The 17,194-nt window shown below is 40.3% G+C and overlaps 1 protein-coding gene across 1 annotated transcript; it reads left to right on the top strand.

Moving 5' to 3' along the window:
* The first annotated feature begins 344 nt into the window (after positions 1–344).
* On the top strand, positions 345–10,837 carry LOC141845959 (uncharacterized). The gene is made up of 4 exons (XM_074733947.1): positions 345–716; positions 965–1,105; positions 10,441–10,616; positions 10,663–10,837. The coding sequence occupies exons 1-4, from the start codon at positions 345–347 to the stop codon at positions 10,835–10,837; spliced, it is 864 nt and encodes a 287-aa protein (XP_074590048.1).
* Positions 10,838–17,194: the final 6,357 nt, after the last annotated feature.

The raw sequence follows: 17,194 nt of genomic DNA on the forward strand, positions 1-17,194 counted from the left end.
TTATTTTCTTATAATTTAACAATTGGCTGTGAGAGCAGATTGAATAACTATGGAATGAAGGATTGAATAACTATGGAATGAAGGCCACATATATAACACAGGCATGCCTCCCTTTAGAACTGAAGAATTCAACCACCATACAACTATAAAACCACAGACTATTTATTAACAATGTAATTTTAGATAAAGAAGCACAGTGGAACTATAAAATCGTGCAGGTCACAAATAGGAAGATTGTCTCGTCCATCCTTGCAGTTGCAGCTGAGGCTGAAGGCTTACACTTGTTAAACAACAAAATATAACAGTTCGGTAACGCTCGAATCTGTGGCTGCTGCTTGTTGTCCATGTCTCTCCCCTCCCTTCGCCCCCTGCTTTTCCACCATGAATCATCCCCCAAATTGCTTCCTCTCCCAATTCCAAGATCGAATTTTCACCGGAAACGGGAGCCGGGAGCCCTCAACATCAGAGCTCACTCTGGCAACCCCAAGAGGGCGGTCCCCCGATGGGAAAATGCGCTCGCCACCGCTGCAAGCCTCTACCCTCTGTACGTAACCATCGGTGGCTCCGTTGCAGTCCTGAATCCGTCGGCTTTCTCCTGGTTCGTGGCCCGAGGCCCGGCTTCTTATACATGTGCTCTGGCTTTCATAATGCTGGCCATGGGTCTCACTCTGGAACTCAGGGACCTATTTGCTCTTTTCCGGAAGCAGCCTTTCTCTGTAAGCCAGGGGATATCTGATGATTTTCTTTAGACTTTTCTAACGTGAATGTACAATTTCCTAGTTGAGTATTAGGATCTGCACCGATATACATCCTCCAAGGTGTTAGTTGATTATTATTTCAAGGCTTATCCGACATGAATGTGCAATCTCTTCGTTGTTCTTCACCTGATTTCTCCTACAAATTGTTTTATAGCGCATTTGCTATCTTTCTCTTTTATCTTCCTTTTGTTTTTGTTTTTGGGTAGATTCTTTTTGGTTGTGTTGCCCAGTACACAATAATGCCATCTCTTGGAGCTACTGTTAGCATAGCACTTGGCCTTAAACCGTCTCTTGCTGTGGGGCTAATTCTGCTGGGTTGTTGCCCTGGAGGAACTGCTTCGAATCTGGTATGCCATTTCCTTCTTGTAAAGTGCAAATGTTATTTCGCCTATATATATTTGATATCTAGACACTTATTATTCTTTTGAATCGATACCTAAAAGCTTTTTAAACCTAAGATTCTTAAATAAATGCCTAGTTGGTTGACTTGAGACGTCGTAGGTTTGTACTTGGGTTGGATTTCTGTGTTTTTAGATGAGTGGGCAAGCCATGGAGGAAAACACTAAGTCGATGGAGGAAGAACCCTATTTGACATTTTTCTACAGTTAGTTGCTTGTCTTATCCTCTGTCATTTTCTGTATTCCATATGCATTACGGCATGCACATTTATCTTTTCTTATTACTTAGCTTAAATTACATGTTATGTACATAATATTTTCCCTTTTATTGCTATCCTTTTCCTACTAATACGCCTTCTGACAAATACATTGATTAACATGCTAAATGTAATAAATTTGATAAATGCTTGCTTAATTATTATGAACACCTCATTGCTCCGTGGAATATGTCAATGCGTTGTAGGTTATTGTGCATTGGCAATCACACTATAACGAGTGTATAGAATATCTCTTCTTCAAAGAGCAAGGGAGAAATGCAAATGCCCCTACTCGATTTGCTTATAAAACATAAGCTAACCAAAATAATAAAATGTGATGCATGCACTACAACATTATGAGAAGTTCCTTAATTTGTCATGAATTCTTATGTAACTTATCACATGATATTATTGTTTAATTTATTGCCATTGCATAATTCATATTGTACTCCTGACTATTTCCCTACTCTATGCCACTTTTATTCTGACCTCTAGATTTACCGAAGATGAGTAATAGGGGTGTATAACTAGGACATTAGGTGGTGCTCTAAGACATGCATTAGTGTTGGATTCCTCTTGTGAATTAGTCACTACATCTTATTGATTTATTGTTTGCTTCATTTCTATTTTTGGCTAATTATGTTTTCATTTTAGTGCTTAACTAGATTGTTTTATTTTATCCCTTTCAATTACTCATTGAGTATTTTTAAAGTTCAAATATTAACTCTCCATGATCTAGCTATCTATTAATGCTGATTAATCTTGCTATCATGTGCTTTATACTAGTACTTAGTTTTAGGCCGAGTCATGTGCACTCATTTTGTAATTCTTTTTTGTTGGGTTGCAAAGGTGCAAACATAGTCCCACATCTAAAACACATGGAAAAGATCATGGGTTTAAAAGGATGAAAGATATCTCCATTGATATGAGGCCTTTTGGGGAGAGCCCAAGAACAAAACCATGAGGGCTTAGGCCCAAAGTGAACAATATCATGCCATTGTGGAGATACGAACATCCTTTTGGACCTAACAATTGGTATTAGAGCGAGGCCGCTCTTCACCAGACTAACCGCCGGATGAGCCATGATCCGGATCTAACCATGTGGGTTGAACCTTAAAACAAAGGAAGTGGGGGCTCCCATGTTTGAATCAAGAAGGACCAGACACCGAGCAGGAAGTCCTAGTAGGTCGGGTAGATCGAGGGGCAGGAAGTCCTGGTTGCGGCTGGGCAGGAAGTCTTAGTAGGTCAGGGTGGACCGAGGGGCAGGAAGTCCTGGTTGAGGCTGGGCAGGAAGTCCTAGTAGGTCAGGGTGGACCGAGGGGCAGGAAGTCCTGGTTGAGGCTGGGCAGGAAGTCCTAGTAGGTCAGGGTGGACCGAGGGGCAGGAAGTCCTGGTGGCTCGATGATTCGGACATCAAACGGAGGCTTTCCGTTTGAGGGGGGCCTGTGGTCCTTTGTTTGAGGGTGGGATTGTTGGGTTGCAAAGGTGCAAACATAGTCCCACATCTAAAACACATGGAAAAGATCATGGGTTTAAAAGGATGGAAGATATCTCCATTGGTATGAGGCCTTTTGGGGAGAGCCCAAGAACAAAGCCATGAGAGCTTAGGCCCAAAGTGGACAATATCATACTATTGTGGAGATACGAACATCCTTTTGGACCTAACACTTTTTTACATTAACTGATATTTGTTGGTGCAATGATATAAACAAATGGTCGAATTCAATTAGGATAATTTTACAAAAAGACTCTTGTAAAATCATGTTAGTCCAAAAGTAACTCCTACAAAACAAAGATAGCACAATTTATTTGGACTAAGATAAAATTCAAAGTTAATTAGATCCTGTCTCCCAGACCAGGATCTAACCAGGACTCAATTTAGATCACCCAAATGGGTCTAGACTGGACCGCGCCTAAAGTCCAAAATTGGACTCGTCCTCACTGGTTCGCTCCTCCAATGACTTACCTCACTTACCTCATGCAACTCTACTTACCTTCTTAACTCACCAGGACTTCCTGCTAAGGCTCAACCACCCTGGTCTTTCTGTCAAGTTTCAACTAACTTGGTCTTTAGCCAGTTGTCAGGCTTCGCGGACCCAACTGGACTTCCTGCCAGGGCTCAACCACCCTGGACTTCAGCCTGGTGTCTGGTTCTAAGTCTTTCGACCCTGCACACTTAGTTAAAGAGGTCAGAAACAACAACAACCTAACTTTAATCACTTTGTCATACATCAAAACCTGAGTTTGATCGTTAATGCAAACTGCACCAACAATCTCCCCCTTTTTGATGTATTGACAACTCAGGTTAAAATTAGAAAAAATAATAGATATATTACACATGCAAATGGATAGCACAAGACGTAAACATGAAAGTGCAAGGTGCAAGCAAACAACAAATGGATTACACATGCAAACACAATCTCCCCTTTTTTTTCTAGGCAAATAGGCTCATTTTTCTGGGCTTTAACCCTACTCAACCCCTTTGTCATTCATCAAAAAACAATAAATATACTGGGTCTAAGGGAGTAGAAATGAATGCTAAGAAAAAATAGGCTTAAGCAAGAATTAGAGTCAATTATTTAAAAATAGCCTAAGTAAACATGAGTAAGGGGGAGGCAACTTGAGTAAACATTCTAAGTGTTTTTTTTGGAAATCAATTTTCAAAATATGTAGGTGTTTTTGAAATCTAAGTATTTCAAAGCAAACCAAATGAACTCTCCTGATATGATGTTTTTAAAAAAACATTTTCATGAACATGCATTCAAATAAAATATTTTTAAGGGGAAAAAATATTTTAAAAAATAATTTTCAAAAATAATTTTCAACTAACAGATTTGAAAGAATACAAAACAAGAAAGGTTGACTCATACTCCTCCTGAAAGTGTGACTAGTAAAATGATGTGCGTAGGATGTATACCTGTTTTCATGCTTTATTTGCACATCTTTCTGAGCTTATTGCTTTATTCTTATGTATGTTGCATCCCTTATTCATGCATTTAGGCATATATTCTACATTTCCTAGTTCGGAGATCTGCTCGTGCTTTAACATGTTTCAGGGTGGAAATTGGAGCGAAAACGGGCAAAACGGAGTATTATTGAAGATCAGGCAAGACAGGGCCGTGCCTCATAGGCACGGCCATGTCTATTCAACTTCTGGCCGTGTTTCAATGGGCACGGGCGTGTGCCAAAATCCCCTCAGCAGCAGCCAGAGGCCGTGCCTCAAAAGCACACCCGTGCTTCAAAACAGATTCAAGCCAGTTCATGGCCGTGCCTCCAAAGCACGGCCGTGTCTTCAACTTGGAGCCAGCCTCTGCTGAAGGCCGTGCCTCACAGGCACGGCCGTGTGCAAGAACAGAAGAGCCCAAGCAGCAGGCCGTGCCTCAGAAGCACGGCCGTGTCCAGCCATCCAGCTCCAGCCAGTGTGTGGCCGTGCCTCCCAGGCACGGCCGTGCCATCAAACAGAAGGAGGACTACTCTGAGCCGTGCCTAAGAGGCACGGCCGTGCCCCAGATCCGAGACTTCACAGCTTCAGGCCGTGCCCCCAAGGCACGGCCGTGCCTTACCTTGTGCCCGAAGCCAACACAAGGCCGTGCCTTCCAGGCACGGCCGTGTGCACGGGGGCGTGCTGCTTCCGAACCCTGCACTATAAATAGGTCTCTAATGAGACCTAGCAAAGGGGGGAGACTTTGGAGAGCCACCGGAGTTGTTCTAGAGCCGCCGACGCCTATTTCGGAGAGAGATTCGACGATCCATCACCGATCCGACTGCTCCAGACCATTTCCATCTCATCTACGCAGAGATTTCACTCCGAGGAAGAAGATAAGTCTAGTTTCCTGCATTTCTTTGTTTATCTTTGGGAACAAGATGTATTTCTTCTATCCTTTGGATTGTATTCTCCTCGATATGGAGTAGATTTCCCTAGATTCTAGGATGTAGGATAAATCAGATGTAATGGATGATTGTATTTGGATTTGATTAATCTACCGTTTTCTATGAAATACTGTGCATTGCTTTGTGGATTTATGCTTGTACTTGATGATAAATTGTGTGTGTGTGAATCCATGAGGGTAGGGATTTACTATGAATTGGGGAATCATTAGGCCGTATACCGGGGCGCTCTGTAAAAGGGGCAGACCTTGAACCGGGCGAGATTCCGAAGGATTTCCTAATACATAGTTGAATTCTTATGAGGAATAGTTAGCGGTCATTCGTTATTGGGGAGAGATCCGTAAAAGGGTATCTAGTGACAGTGGATAAGGTTCTTTTAGTATTTCCGGGGCGCCTGAGTGACACGGGCAGACCTTGAACCGGGCTTCTAGAACCGTTTCAAACCAATAACGAGTGACGTAAGAACACCAATGAGTTAATTCGAGGATACCTGACGAGGTTGAATTGGATAATTTGGTTGACATTCCTACAATTGAACAGTTATTGAGGAAAGGTAGAGGATCCAAGTCGATTAATCCATTCTCTGAGGAGTCCGAAATCCTAGGATCGCTTCACCCATAAGTGTCACAGTCGATCCCTTTCTCCGACTTTTAGGATAAAGCACTTTAAAACACTCCCATCTCCCCCACACAACTCATGATCTATATTCTCTCCACCTTTTTGTGCTAGATTTAGTAAGTAGTTCCACGGTCCCTGTGGATTCGATCTTTTTATTACTTGGCGATATTCCGTGCACTTGCGGAAATGGATGCGAATCCGTAGCTTGAGTTTGAGTCGCTATTAGACTCGCTATCAATTCCAGTTGGTTTATCCCGAGCCGGAAGAGCAAGGAAGCTTGTGGTTGGTTCTTCTTTTGATTCCTCTGATGAAGATTCGTCCCATCTTGCTTTGAACGTTTTTTTTCTTGACTTGCGCTCCTTCTTTTGGTTAGGACATTCTGATTTGAAGTGACCTTTTTACTTGCACCCATAGTAAATGAGTTTCGTTTTGTTGGTAGATGGTTTGTTGGAATTGACTTTTTGCACACCTTCTTTACTTCCAATCTCTTTATGCCTCGCTTCTTCCGTAGCATCTTTCGAACTAGATTGACTAGTTCGGTTGTAACTTCATCGTTACTTTCGGAATCTGTTGATTCATCAGACTCTTCTTCCTGTCTACTTTCTAGACCTTCTTTCTTTGGTTGGTCCTGTAATTAGAACTATACCTTTCTCTTCCGTTATGACATTGGTTTGTTCATGTAATTTAAACTTAGAAAATAGCTCATCAAATTTTATTTTCGAAAGGTCTCTAGAGACCTTGTAAGCATCCATCATAGATGCCCACAAAGTGCTCAAAGGGAACGTTTTCAGTGCGTACCTTATGACATCTCGATTTTCAACGGGTTGTCCAATCGCCTACAGTCCGTTTAACAAGTCTTGAATTCTTGTGTGCAATCCACTTGCTGATTCTCCTTCCATCATCTTAATATTGTATAACTTGTTGATGAGAAGATCCCGTTTGTCGACCTTCGTATCTGATGTACCTTCATGTAGTTCTATGAGCTTGTCCTATAGATCCTTGACACTGATAAAAGGTTCGATTCTGTTTAGTTCTTCCTTGGTCAACCCGCATTATAACGTTTGGGTTGTCTTTGCATCTGCTTCAATTTTCTTCCTTGTGACCGCATCCCATTTGTCGCAAGTTTGTGGCAGACCGTCATTATTGGTCGAGATTGTGAATCTCGTTTGAATGACGATCCACATTTCCACTTGTGTCTTTAGGTGGTACTCTATTCTACCTTTCCTGTAGATGAAGTCCTTCCCAGAGAATAAACAACAAAAATATTCCAAGACTTGGTCTTGGATTAGTTGTGCGGGAGGAAGATAGAATAAATCGATAAAAATTCAAAAAAATCGAAAAACTTACTCGACCAGTGGTTGCACTGTGTTCGAGCGCCCCTCGCTCTGATACTAATTGTAGGATTGTTGAGAGCGCTAGATGGGGTGAATAGCGCTATCGGTAGCGTTTTCGAAATTTATAAAGTCGCCCGTGAATTCTTACGATCAGAATGATAAATGCAGCGGAAAGTAAATACACAACAAAAAAGACATAGGTGTTTTACTTGGTTCACAGCCACAGGGTGCTACTCTAAGGCCCATGATCAGTTGATCGTTTACGTTGGACAATCAACTAAATAACTCTTCTCTTACGAAATGGAGTTAACGATTACAGAAATATAAGAACGGTAATAACGTTACCGTCCTTAGAAATTAAGTACAAATCATTTAGATTTACCGAAGTAAAGTAGATGCAGACTTCTTGTGTAGTACTTCGGCATTACGACGATGTTCCGGGTTGTTGCTTCGCGTGCAGACGATTGTCGATTGCCTCTGAATTGATGTTATGTGGGGTCTCCCTCGATGCTCTTTTATTGGGCTTTCCAGGCGCCTTCACGTTGTTCGTCAATCCACCATCGGCGTTGTTGACTCGGTTCTTTCAGGCGCTTGTATCCCTTTTTGGGCAGCTGTATGCTGACGTGGAGGTTCCGGATGAACTTTGACTTCCGCAATGCCTATCTAGATCCGAGGCGTCTGGAACCATTTCGTACGCCTGGAAGTTAAGGTGGCTCGACCACTGGGATTTTGTTACCTCATTGCTTTGCTGGTCCCGTTCAGTTGACGTCCGGTCGCTTGGAACTAATCTGGACACCTGGACTCCGGTCGCCTGGATCTAGATAAGGCATCTGAAACCAAAGTTTCTGCTCCTCCTTTCCTGCATTATAAGTTATCACAGAACAAAAAGTAACAGGAAAAGATAAATAGTTTTGCAACTGTTTTTGGTCTGAACTTCAGATTTCTAATGAAATCCTGGGTTAGACCGACGCTACTATTCCCATACTAGGAACGTGCCCTTACCGACTCCACTCGGAAAATTTACTTGTTTGCTAATCAAGTCCTCTAGACTTGTTGGATTTTCTACTTAGTCTCAATCCTCAGCTCCCAAAATTTTCGAATAGACATCTGGTCCACCTGACCTGTCTAGACTTTCACTGTCAGACATCTGGTTCATCTGACCTGCTTGGATTTCCATGCTAGACAATTGGTCCACCTGACCTACCTAGACTTCCACCTGGTGTATTTGATCTACCAAGACTTCTACCTAGTCCTTCAGACCAGGACTTCCACTGCCTAGCCTCCAGCCAAGACTTCCATTACCTAGCCTACATCCAGGACTTCCATTGCCTAGTGTCTACTAGGACTTGCCTATGCCTAGCCTCAACTAGGACTTTCCTGTATTCCCTGCACACTTAGATCAGCTCGTTAGTAATCATCACACACTTAATTTGAATATTTTGCCAGTATCAAAACTAAGATTCGATCATCTGGTGTTCTCTGCATCAACATAATTGTCCTAGTAGCAAGTAGATCCCATTCCATGTATGGGAAATGAACCAATCAGGTCTTGACAATTTAACTGATATTGCAGTCAGGTTCATGTTTTAACAACAAATTATTTTCAATTTTTGTTCCTTATGTTTTTTTTGCTTTCTTCTGATTTTATGGTTCTAGTCTTACGACAATTAAGTCTCAGAACATAAGAGTGATCTATTGTAAAGTATTATGATTTTTTTACTTTCTTCTTTTTCTCATTATATCATACTTCTCCTCCTAAGGAGTTTCAAATGGTATCTAGTATGAGAGTCAGTCTTAGTGGTTGAGTCCACGGTAGAGGTTGCAAAATAGTGTAATGAGCTGCTGCCCCTCATGGTTGAAGGATGACTCTTATAGGGATGCTCACCTACACCGAACACCAAAGGTTGATATTATGCAAGTTCACTTGAAGTGAGCACACATTATTTAGGCTTGAACTTTGCTATTCAGTATCATTTATCATCTATGTGATCATTTTCCATTACGTATCAGCAAATGATATCCTTGGCCATAGAGACTGAGACTATCAAGCCACAGATTTCTAAGGAGAAACATTGGTAGAATCATTTAGGCTAGCTCAGTAAACTAGTGGTAAGTACCAAGTAGGGGACAAGGAGCTTAGATCTAAACTCAATTGGTTGGAGATTCTAGGTGTCCTAAAAAGCAAGCTAACATAGATGAGACTTGACATCGTCTCGGTTCCCATTACAGGCCTAAAGTACTATTGCAACATTAGCCGAGAGGAAAGGAGAATGGTGCTGCACATATGTAGCATATGCACCCATGTCTCATGAATGTACCATAACCATAAATCAAGACATTTACTGTTATTGTAAGAAATTGAGACTGTGGGATTTTCGTGGGAGGGTGCAACATAGCTTTTGATCTCTAGTCCCATAACTGTTGTAATAGCAATAGACTCAATCATATTACAACCAACAATAGTTGCAATAACAACAAATTATGAGATATCAATCAGCCAAGGTGTCTGCCCTAACTCAACAAGAGGGGCCCAGTAAGAAGATGCCTCAATACTTCGAGGTATGATTTGCATTTGTGGCATTCCTATATATTAGTAGCAGCAATTCGGTTAATGCATGTGCATTTGTTAACAAATTGAAATTGTGTGTGTGTGGGGGGGGGGGGGGGGGGGGGGGCTCGAGTTACTCCATTATAGCCGTGTTACTTATTACCCATCATGGGAGTTTTATATTTTGCAATGGAGCTTGTAAAATAATAAAGGAAAATCTTGTTTTATTACAAGAAACAAGGCCCTATTCATATACCGATTTAGGGACTGACTGATTTTAAAATGATTTTGGGAAATGTGAAAACCATTTGCCATGGTGATAAAGGGTAAATAACCAGAAGTAGAGAGAGAAGAAAAAGGGATCTATTACTAGTCATCTAGAACATATTTTCTCCCTATTATGACGACCCCACCGCCTTCCTGCACGACGCTCCTGCTCGGCACGGGCGACAAGTAACTTGGACCGCTCGGACTTCTGCTGAGCGACCTGCTTCTTCTCTACGGCGCTGGAGAACTCTATGCGTCGAAGCTCAAGGAGACTAGTACCAGTTGCAGAGATCTGCGGGAGTCGGAGATCTGCGGGAGTTGGAGGTGTTTTGGCGTAGAGGATGAGGGCTTTAAACTGTTCTATAAACCTAGGTTCATTGCTTCGAGGAGCAGCAAGGCCGGGCTCCAGTTCCCCATCGGAAGGAGGAAGCGCTGATGAGCTGCTTTAGGCTGGGTTTCGCTTGCTGCGCGCCGTTTCCGCAGAAGAGGCCGGCGATGAAGGAGGAAGTTCAGGTGTTGGAGAAACTGCCGCCGTCGTCTTCTCCTCCGTTCGCCTAATTCAATAGGAAGGATCACCCAGTTTTTTAAGGCCAGGAAGTACGTTGAGCACGTAGGCGCCGGTGCTCCTGTCTACCTCATCGCCGTTCTCGAGTACCTCGCCGCGGAGGTTCTAGAGCTGGCCGGAAACGCAGCAAGGGACAACAAGAAGACCAGGATCGTTCCGTTCACCTACGGACGCTCACGTGAGGAAGGCGGTGTTCCTGTGTGACCGGGAAGGAAAAAAAATCAGCAGCGGCGACGAACAGAGAAAGGAGAAGGAAGAGGGGATTTTAGGATTCGGCGGATAAACCTAACCCTAACCTCGCTCTGATACCATGTAAAATAATAAAGGAAAATCTTATTTTATTACAAGAAACAAGACCCTATTTATATACCGATTTAGGGACCTATTATAGGAGACCTATTCTAAAATATATATTTTTATAAACTAATATTCCTAAATATTCTAATAGAGCTAAAAAGTTGTAAGTTGGAAATTGGAGATAGAGTGCTATTCATAGACCTTTGATCACTGAGTTTAACGTGATTTTGGGTGTGGATTGGTTATATTCAAACCATGTCAACTTATCCATCAAAAGAAGGTAGTCACTTTTTTCCTCATGATTCACCTCATTGAAATTTTGTTGGAATCTGTAAATGATCAATATCTTTGATTTCTTCTTTCCATGTTGTACACTTATGATGAAGGAATATGAGGGCCTTTTCGCTTTCTAGTATTTAAGTCGACTAGCACAAGAAGTAGAAGTGTGATATCCCTGCAGTTTATGAGTTCCCAAATGTCTTTATGGAGGAGTATTCCACCTGAGCGACAAATTGATTTTGCTTTTGAGTTACAAACTAGCGCACCAATTTCTAATGCACCATATCATATAACACTGAAGGAACTAGAGGAGCTTAAATATCAATTAAAAGAAATCCTAAATAAGTGATTTATCTGCCATTTTGCATTTTTGTGGAGAGTTATCCTCTTCATCAAACAGAAGGATGAATCCATTAAACTGTGACAAATGAAAGCCATGACTATAAAAAACTAGACTATTCCTAGAATTTATAACTTATTTGACCAACTTAAGGCACCAATTCTATTTCAAGATTGATCTAAGACGTGGCTTTCAGCAGCTCCTAAAAAATGAGGAAACTCGGAAGATTGCTTTTCTATTTGGGAGTGGATATTATGAATTCCTTCTGAGCAGTTTGATCACAGATTAACTTTGATTGCCTTTTTTTTGATGGAATAGTAATTTAATCTATGTTAAAAGGATGAGGTGCATCTTTGAAATGTTGGTAAGACTGAGTAAAAATAGTTCTTTACCAAATTCAATAAGTGTTTTCTGGCTATCAGGTATTGGCTTTCTAGGATGTGGAATCCAAGGATGACATATGTGTAGTTTTATAGCAACCTTGACTCAATAGGGTTAACCTAAGGCGACGGAGCAGGTCTATAGTTTTATATAGCTTTTATGTTATTATTGCAGCTCGTTGAAGAATTTTTCAAGGTGGTGATAAGCCTAACACAGTTGACGAATAGGGTTGAAGTCCATTTAGGATGACCCTTGTGAGATGAACTTTTAGGAGTTAAAGCAGAGACCAATTCTGCTTCAGTGTTAGATCTTCCTTCAATGAAGAGTTTCATTGAAGGTTTCATTTTGTACATTGATGCTTCAATTTTAATATGGTTGACACAAGTTAAATCAGAGCTTGGCATCTTAGCGTCACTCATACCATAGGTACGCTTGGTGGAGAAGATTAAGAGCATTCAGTAATTGGACCATCACCTTCAGATTATAAATAAATAGATGAAGCATGGTTTGGGGCCAGAGTTCACTTGAGAAACAAATGGAACTTTATGATTTTGAGTTGAGTTGTGTGTTCTTGAGTCACACCTTGTTAAGAATAGCACATTGTTCACACGTGGTAACCCACAGAATACACCAATGTTTTGAGGTTTTATAAGGTTGTGTTGGTGGTAAGACATAAAGAGAGATATAACAAATCTTATGGTTAAGTACTTGGTTTGTCAGCAGGTCACGGTAAAGCATCATAGATTTGGTGTGTTTTAGAGCATTCCTTTTGAAGGGGCATGACTTGATTTAGATCAGTATAGTTGATTTGCTGCTCATTTTATTTCTTGGTTGTTGGTTAAGACTGACTTTTGGGCCACCTTGCTTTAATAGTAGCTCCATGGTAATTCATTGTAATGTCTAGATGTTTCAAGCTCTTTAGACCTCAAATAGTGGTGAAGCATGCAAGAAGATTAGCAAATTCTATGGTTAAGTGCTTGGTTAGGTCAAAGTAGAGCATCAATGACTACTAACTTGCTTCTATCATGCCAATTTCAAAGGTTATCCACACATTTAAGAGACTTGCAGTTGACTGTTCAAGTTTACTTCAGTTTAAGTAAATAACTAAATATGCAAAAAATGCTACCATTCATGCAACATTTAATGTACAAATGTTTCTAAAGCATTAAATTCAGTGCAAGAAATTTTGATTTTTAGGCAAAAGGTTTAAGTTAGACCTTCCCTTGTAATTTGATATGTGTTTTTGTGTACAAGGACTTAGTAAATGCACACATAGAGATGATTTGGCATGGTCAAGGTCATTGTTGCCTAATGACTCAAGGTTCGTGAAGATTGATGAAGAATGATATGGGATATCTAAAGGACTGCAAAACAAAGAACATCAGAGTGCAGCTATGCCTAGTAGTGAACTACATAAGCAAAGCTTGAAGGATAGCATAGGGAGAGAGCTGAGGGCTCAATGCATTTGAGGGATAAAAAGCTTGATAGGAGATGGCTGAGAGATGAACTACGTAAATAGTGTGAATAGTGGCACAGGGAGAGAGCCAAGGGCTAAATGCATTTGAGGGATGAGAAGCTTGATGAGATATGACCTTGTGGTGGAGATAGCTAGTATGGTGAGTTGAGATTTGAGAGAAAATGTACTCCAATGAGGGTAGCACTCAATTTAACGGACTTGGTCACATTAGATTGCTCGCAGTCAACATAATAGTCAAGTAAAGGAGTCCTTTAATTGCTTAATAGTTGAGTCGATTAGGTAGTCGACTTAAGTAACAAACAGAATGGTGTATATTGATGCCTATGAGCACTTGACAAGTGGAGCCCAGATGAAGTAGTAGTTGCGAAAGGAAATGATCGTGATGCAAGGGAAACAGTGAAAGTTGATAAGACAAGTCAATTAATGTTGATGATCGGTGGACATATGCTACAAGAAGACACCTTCAACAAAGCCATAACAAATGGATTGGGTGTCGACTTAAGTGGATTAGTTGACTGATGGTGCAAACGAGACATTAAATGAGCGCGAAATAGCAAGATTGTATCAAAGATTCACTTTGAGGAATAGGCTATTAAATGCGTTCTAAAGGCTACAAATTCATTTCAACATCTATTTTTACATGCTAGTATCTTGTTTTTTTAGTAAGCCATATTGTAAATCCTAACACCTATATTGTAAGCCTTTTGTATGAATTGTGAACATCTTGTAAGAGGTCTCTCTACCTCCATGCTGTTGAGAAGGAGAAAGTATAGAAGATTCCGGGAGTGATATAGGCCACGGAGCAGGAGTCATAGGGATGTCAACCCATGTTAAAAGCCTATGCTAGCATTGTGATATGTGCTTGTACTTTTATAATTGATTCCATTGCTAATCTTTTTGTTATGTCCTTGCTAACATCGTAGTAAGAGTATTAATTTTCCATTTGCAAGCACGAATCACATTCACACACCTCCTTCCCCTCTATCGACCATCGTTTTGATCCACCTGCTCCAACAATTACTCATAATGCATGTTGCTAAGGGTGTTTGTCATGAAGAGATTACTTCCTTGACAACTCGTATGGAGGAAAGACAGATGATAGATTCCCAAGTTCCACCTATAAAAGTACTGGAAGTCATGAAGGAGTTTAATGATGTAATGCCACCAGACATGCCCAGTTAGTTACCACCAAGGAGAGAGATGTACTATAGCATTGAGATGGTGGAAGTAACAAGGCCACCATCATTCCCACCTTATCAATGACCCCTAATTAGTTAGATGAATTGAGGAAGCAATATGGTGTTGTTGGATGCATGGATTCAACTTTCCAAAGCACCATATGGAGCATCAGTCCTTTTCTAAAATAATTATTATGGATCTTCATGATTGTTCATAAACTACCGAGCCTTGAACAATATCACAATTAGAGATATGCACCTGATTCATCTCAATGTTGATTTATTTGATCAACTCGGGGATGCCAAATAGTTAACAAAATTAGACTTGAGATCTGGATAGTATCTTGTCGGGATAATTGGGATGAACTAAAAACTCTTGCATTCCTATATGACTCATATGAGTTCCTAGTGATTCCCTTTGGCCTCACAAATGCTCCTACAAGCTTGTGCACCCTCATGAATAAGATACTCCAACCTTTTTTCAATCACTTTGTTGTTGTTTATCTGGATGATCTAGGCTTGAAGAATAGAGAAGCATATAATGTTTGCAACAAGTTTTTTTTATGTTCTATGAGAGATCCAACTTATTTTTAAGAAAGAAAAGTTCTTATTTGCTGATTAGACACTTATTTTCCTTAGCCATATTGTGGATGGAGGAACCATCAAGATGAATTTTGTGAAAATTCCAGCAATTATGGTGTGGCCACAACCAAATGAAGTACCTAATTATGTTCCTTCCTGAGCTTCAACTAACCAACTAGTATGGAACATTTTTAAATGACTTAGGTTGCAGGTGTCATATTTTGCCAAATGAAGAGGTTTGCAAATCAGTCAATTGTGAAAAAAAGACAATGAGTTGCTCATGCTCATGTTTCTCATTAAATATAATGAATTAATTTATGTTCTGTTTTGTATACACGTGATTTTCATGTTTGATTTTGACGCTTTTAATTGGCTGTCACTTATTCATGTATAGTGTGGTGGGTCAGGTGTATGTGGTGAATGGCAATAGATGCAGATGCCCCTTAGGTTTAAATTTCTAGCTATAATTGGAGCAGCTAGATTTACACTGCTGTTTAATGTTAGATTGCCAATTCATCTATGATTATTTTGATTGGAATTCTTTCTGGTGGAACAAATCCTGTTTTCAATCACCATAACTAGCAATTGGACAAACATCATTGATTTTTTTTTTTAATTTTTAATTTATATCATATATATATATATATATATATATATATGGAAGGAGAAGAAAGGAAGAAGGAAAGGAAGGCTTGGTTGCTTGATTACTTGCCATTGAAGAGAAGAGTTTTGGTGGAGAAATCTCGAAGGATCGTTGTCCACACAACGTTCGAGAAGAGGAGAGGAATACAACAGAAGATCAAGAAGTCTTCGGGTATAAACTTCATCCTTCATAACTGCCCGGAGAAAGGTATAATTTAATGTTTCCGCATAAGTTAAATTATTCCTTTTATATTGGATCCTGTAAACCAAACACAAGATCCCAATGATCTAAATGTGTCGGGCAACTTGAGATCGTTTCTGAGAAAAATTTTTATTCTGCAAGAATCTACCGGAACGGTTTTTCAAGACTTTCCCATCATTACAAACCACATTTGTAACCCCTATGAGGAGGCAACCTATGATGATATGGAGCATCATCATTGGTCACCACTTATGCCACCTCACCTCAAAGTCAAATGGTCAAGTCAAGCATTGACCATGAGGTGACATAAGTTAAGTCAACATGAATGATGACATGGTAAAAAGTCAAGTCAAACTTGATGATGACATGACACAAAGTCAAGTCAAACTTGACTCCCAAGTAAAGTCAAACTTAACTATAAAGTCCTCCTTCTCAAGTCAAGTCAAACTTGACTTCTAATCTCCCAAGGTTGATCAAATCAACTCAACTAGTCTAATTTGGATTACATTTAATCCAAATTGATTCAGCACATGAATCTAATCCTCTTGGTTCATCATATGAACCTTATCTCCACCTAATTGTTCTTTGTGTGTGACCCTATAGGTTCTTGTAACGTTGACAATGCTCCTAAACTCATTTAGAAGCATAAGTAGTGAGCAGTATCTAGCAATACATCACTACTACCCAAGTTACAAGAATGTTGAGATCCAACATCACCTTTGTGACTATTAATTTTGACTCTTCATAATATGTGACAATGTCCTTCTATCCCAGATATCATGATTGATCAAACTGAGGCATAGACTGTGTCATCCTCTAATCAATCTATGTCTTGAACTCCAAGTAGACTAACTACAATCAAACGAGCTCAACATCACAGGTTGACTCATTTGGGCATGGCCATGCACTTTAGTGGTCTCACTCTATCAAGAACTATGATATCACTCCCGTCATATAGGAGGGATAGATCTCATCTACATCACTCACATCCCTCAGCATAATTTGTTACATACCCAGTAATCGCCTTTATAGTCCACCCAGTTACGGGTGACGTTTGACAAAGTCAAAATAAGTAACTCCTTATGTAGGGAACCATGGTGACTTTAAGGTCCAAGGACTAATAGTCATACTAATAGCCATATGAGAAAGTATATGACACTCATATAACGATCCATGATACTTT

This window comes from Curcuma longa, chromosome 15 (genome assembly GCF_044706935.1).
Source record: "Curcuma longa cultivar G26 ecotype Majalengka, Jawa Barat chromosome 15, ITB_CL_G26_1.1, whole genome shotgun sequence".
NCBI classification, from domain to species: domain Eukaryota; kingdom Viridiplantae; phylum Streptophyta; class Magnoliopsida; order Zingiberales; family Zingiberaceae; genus Curcuma; species Curcuma longa.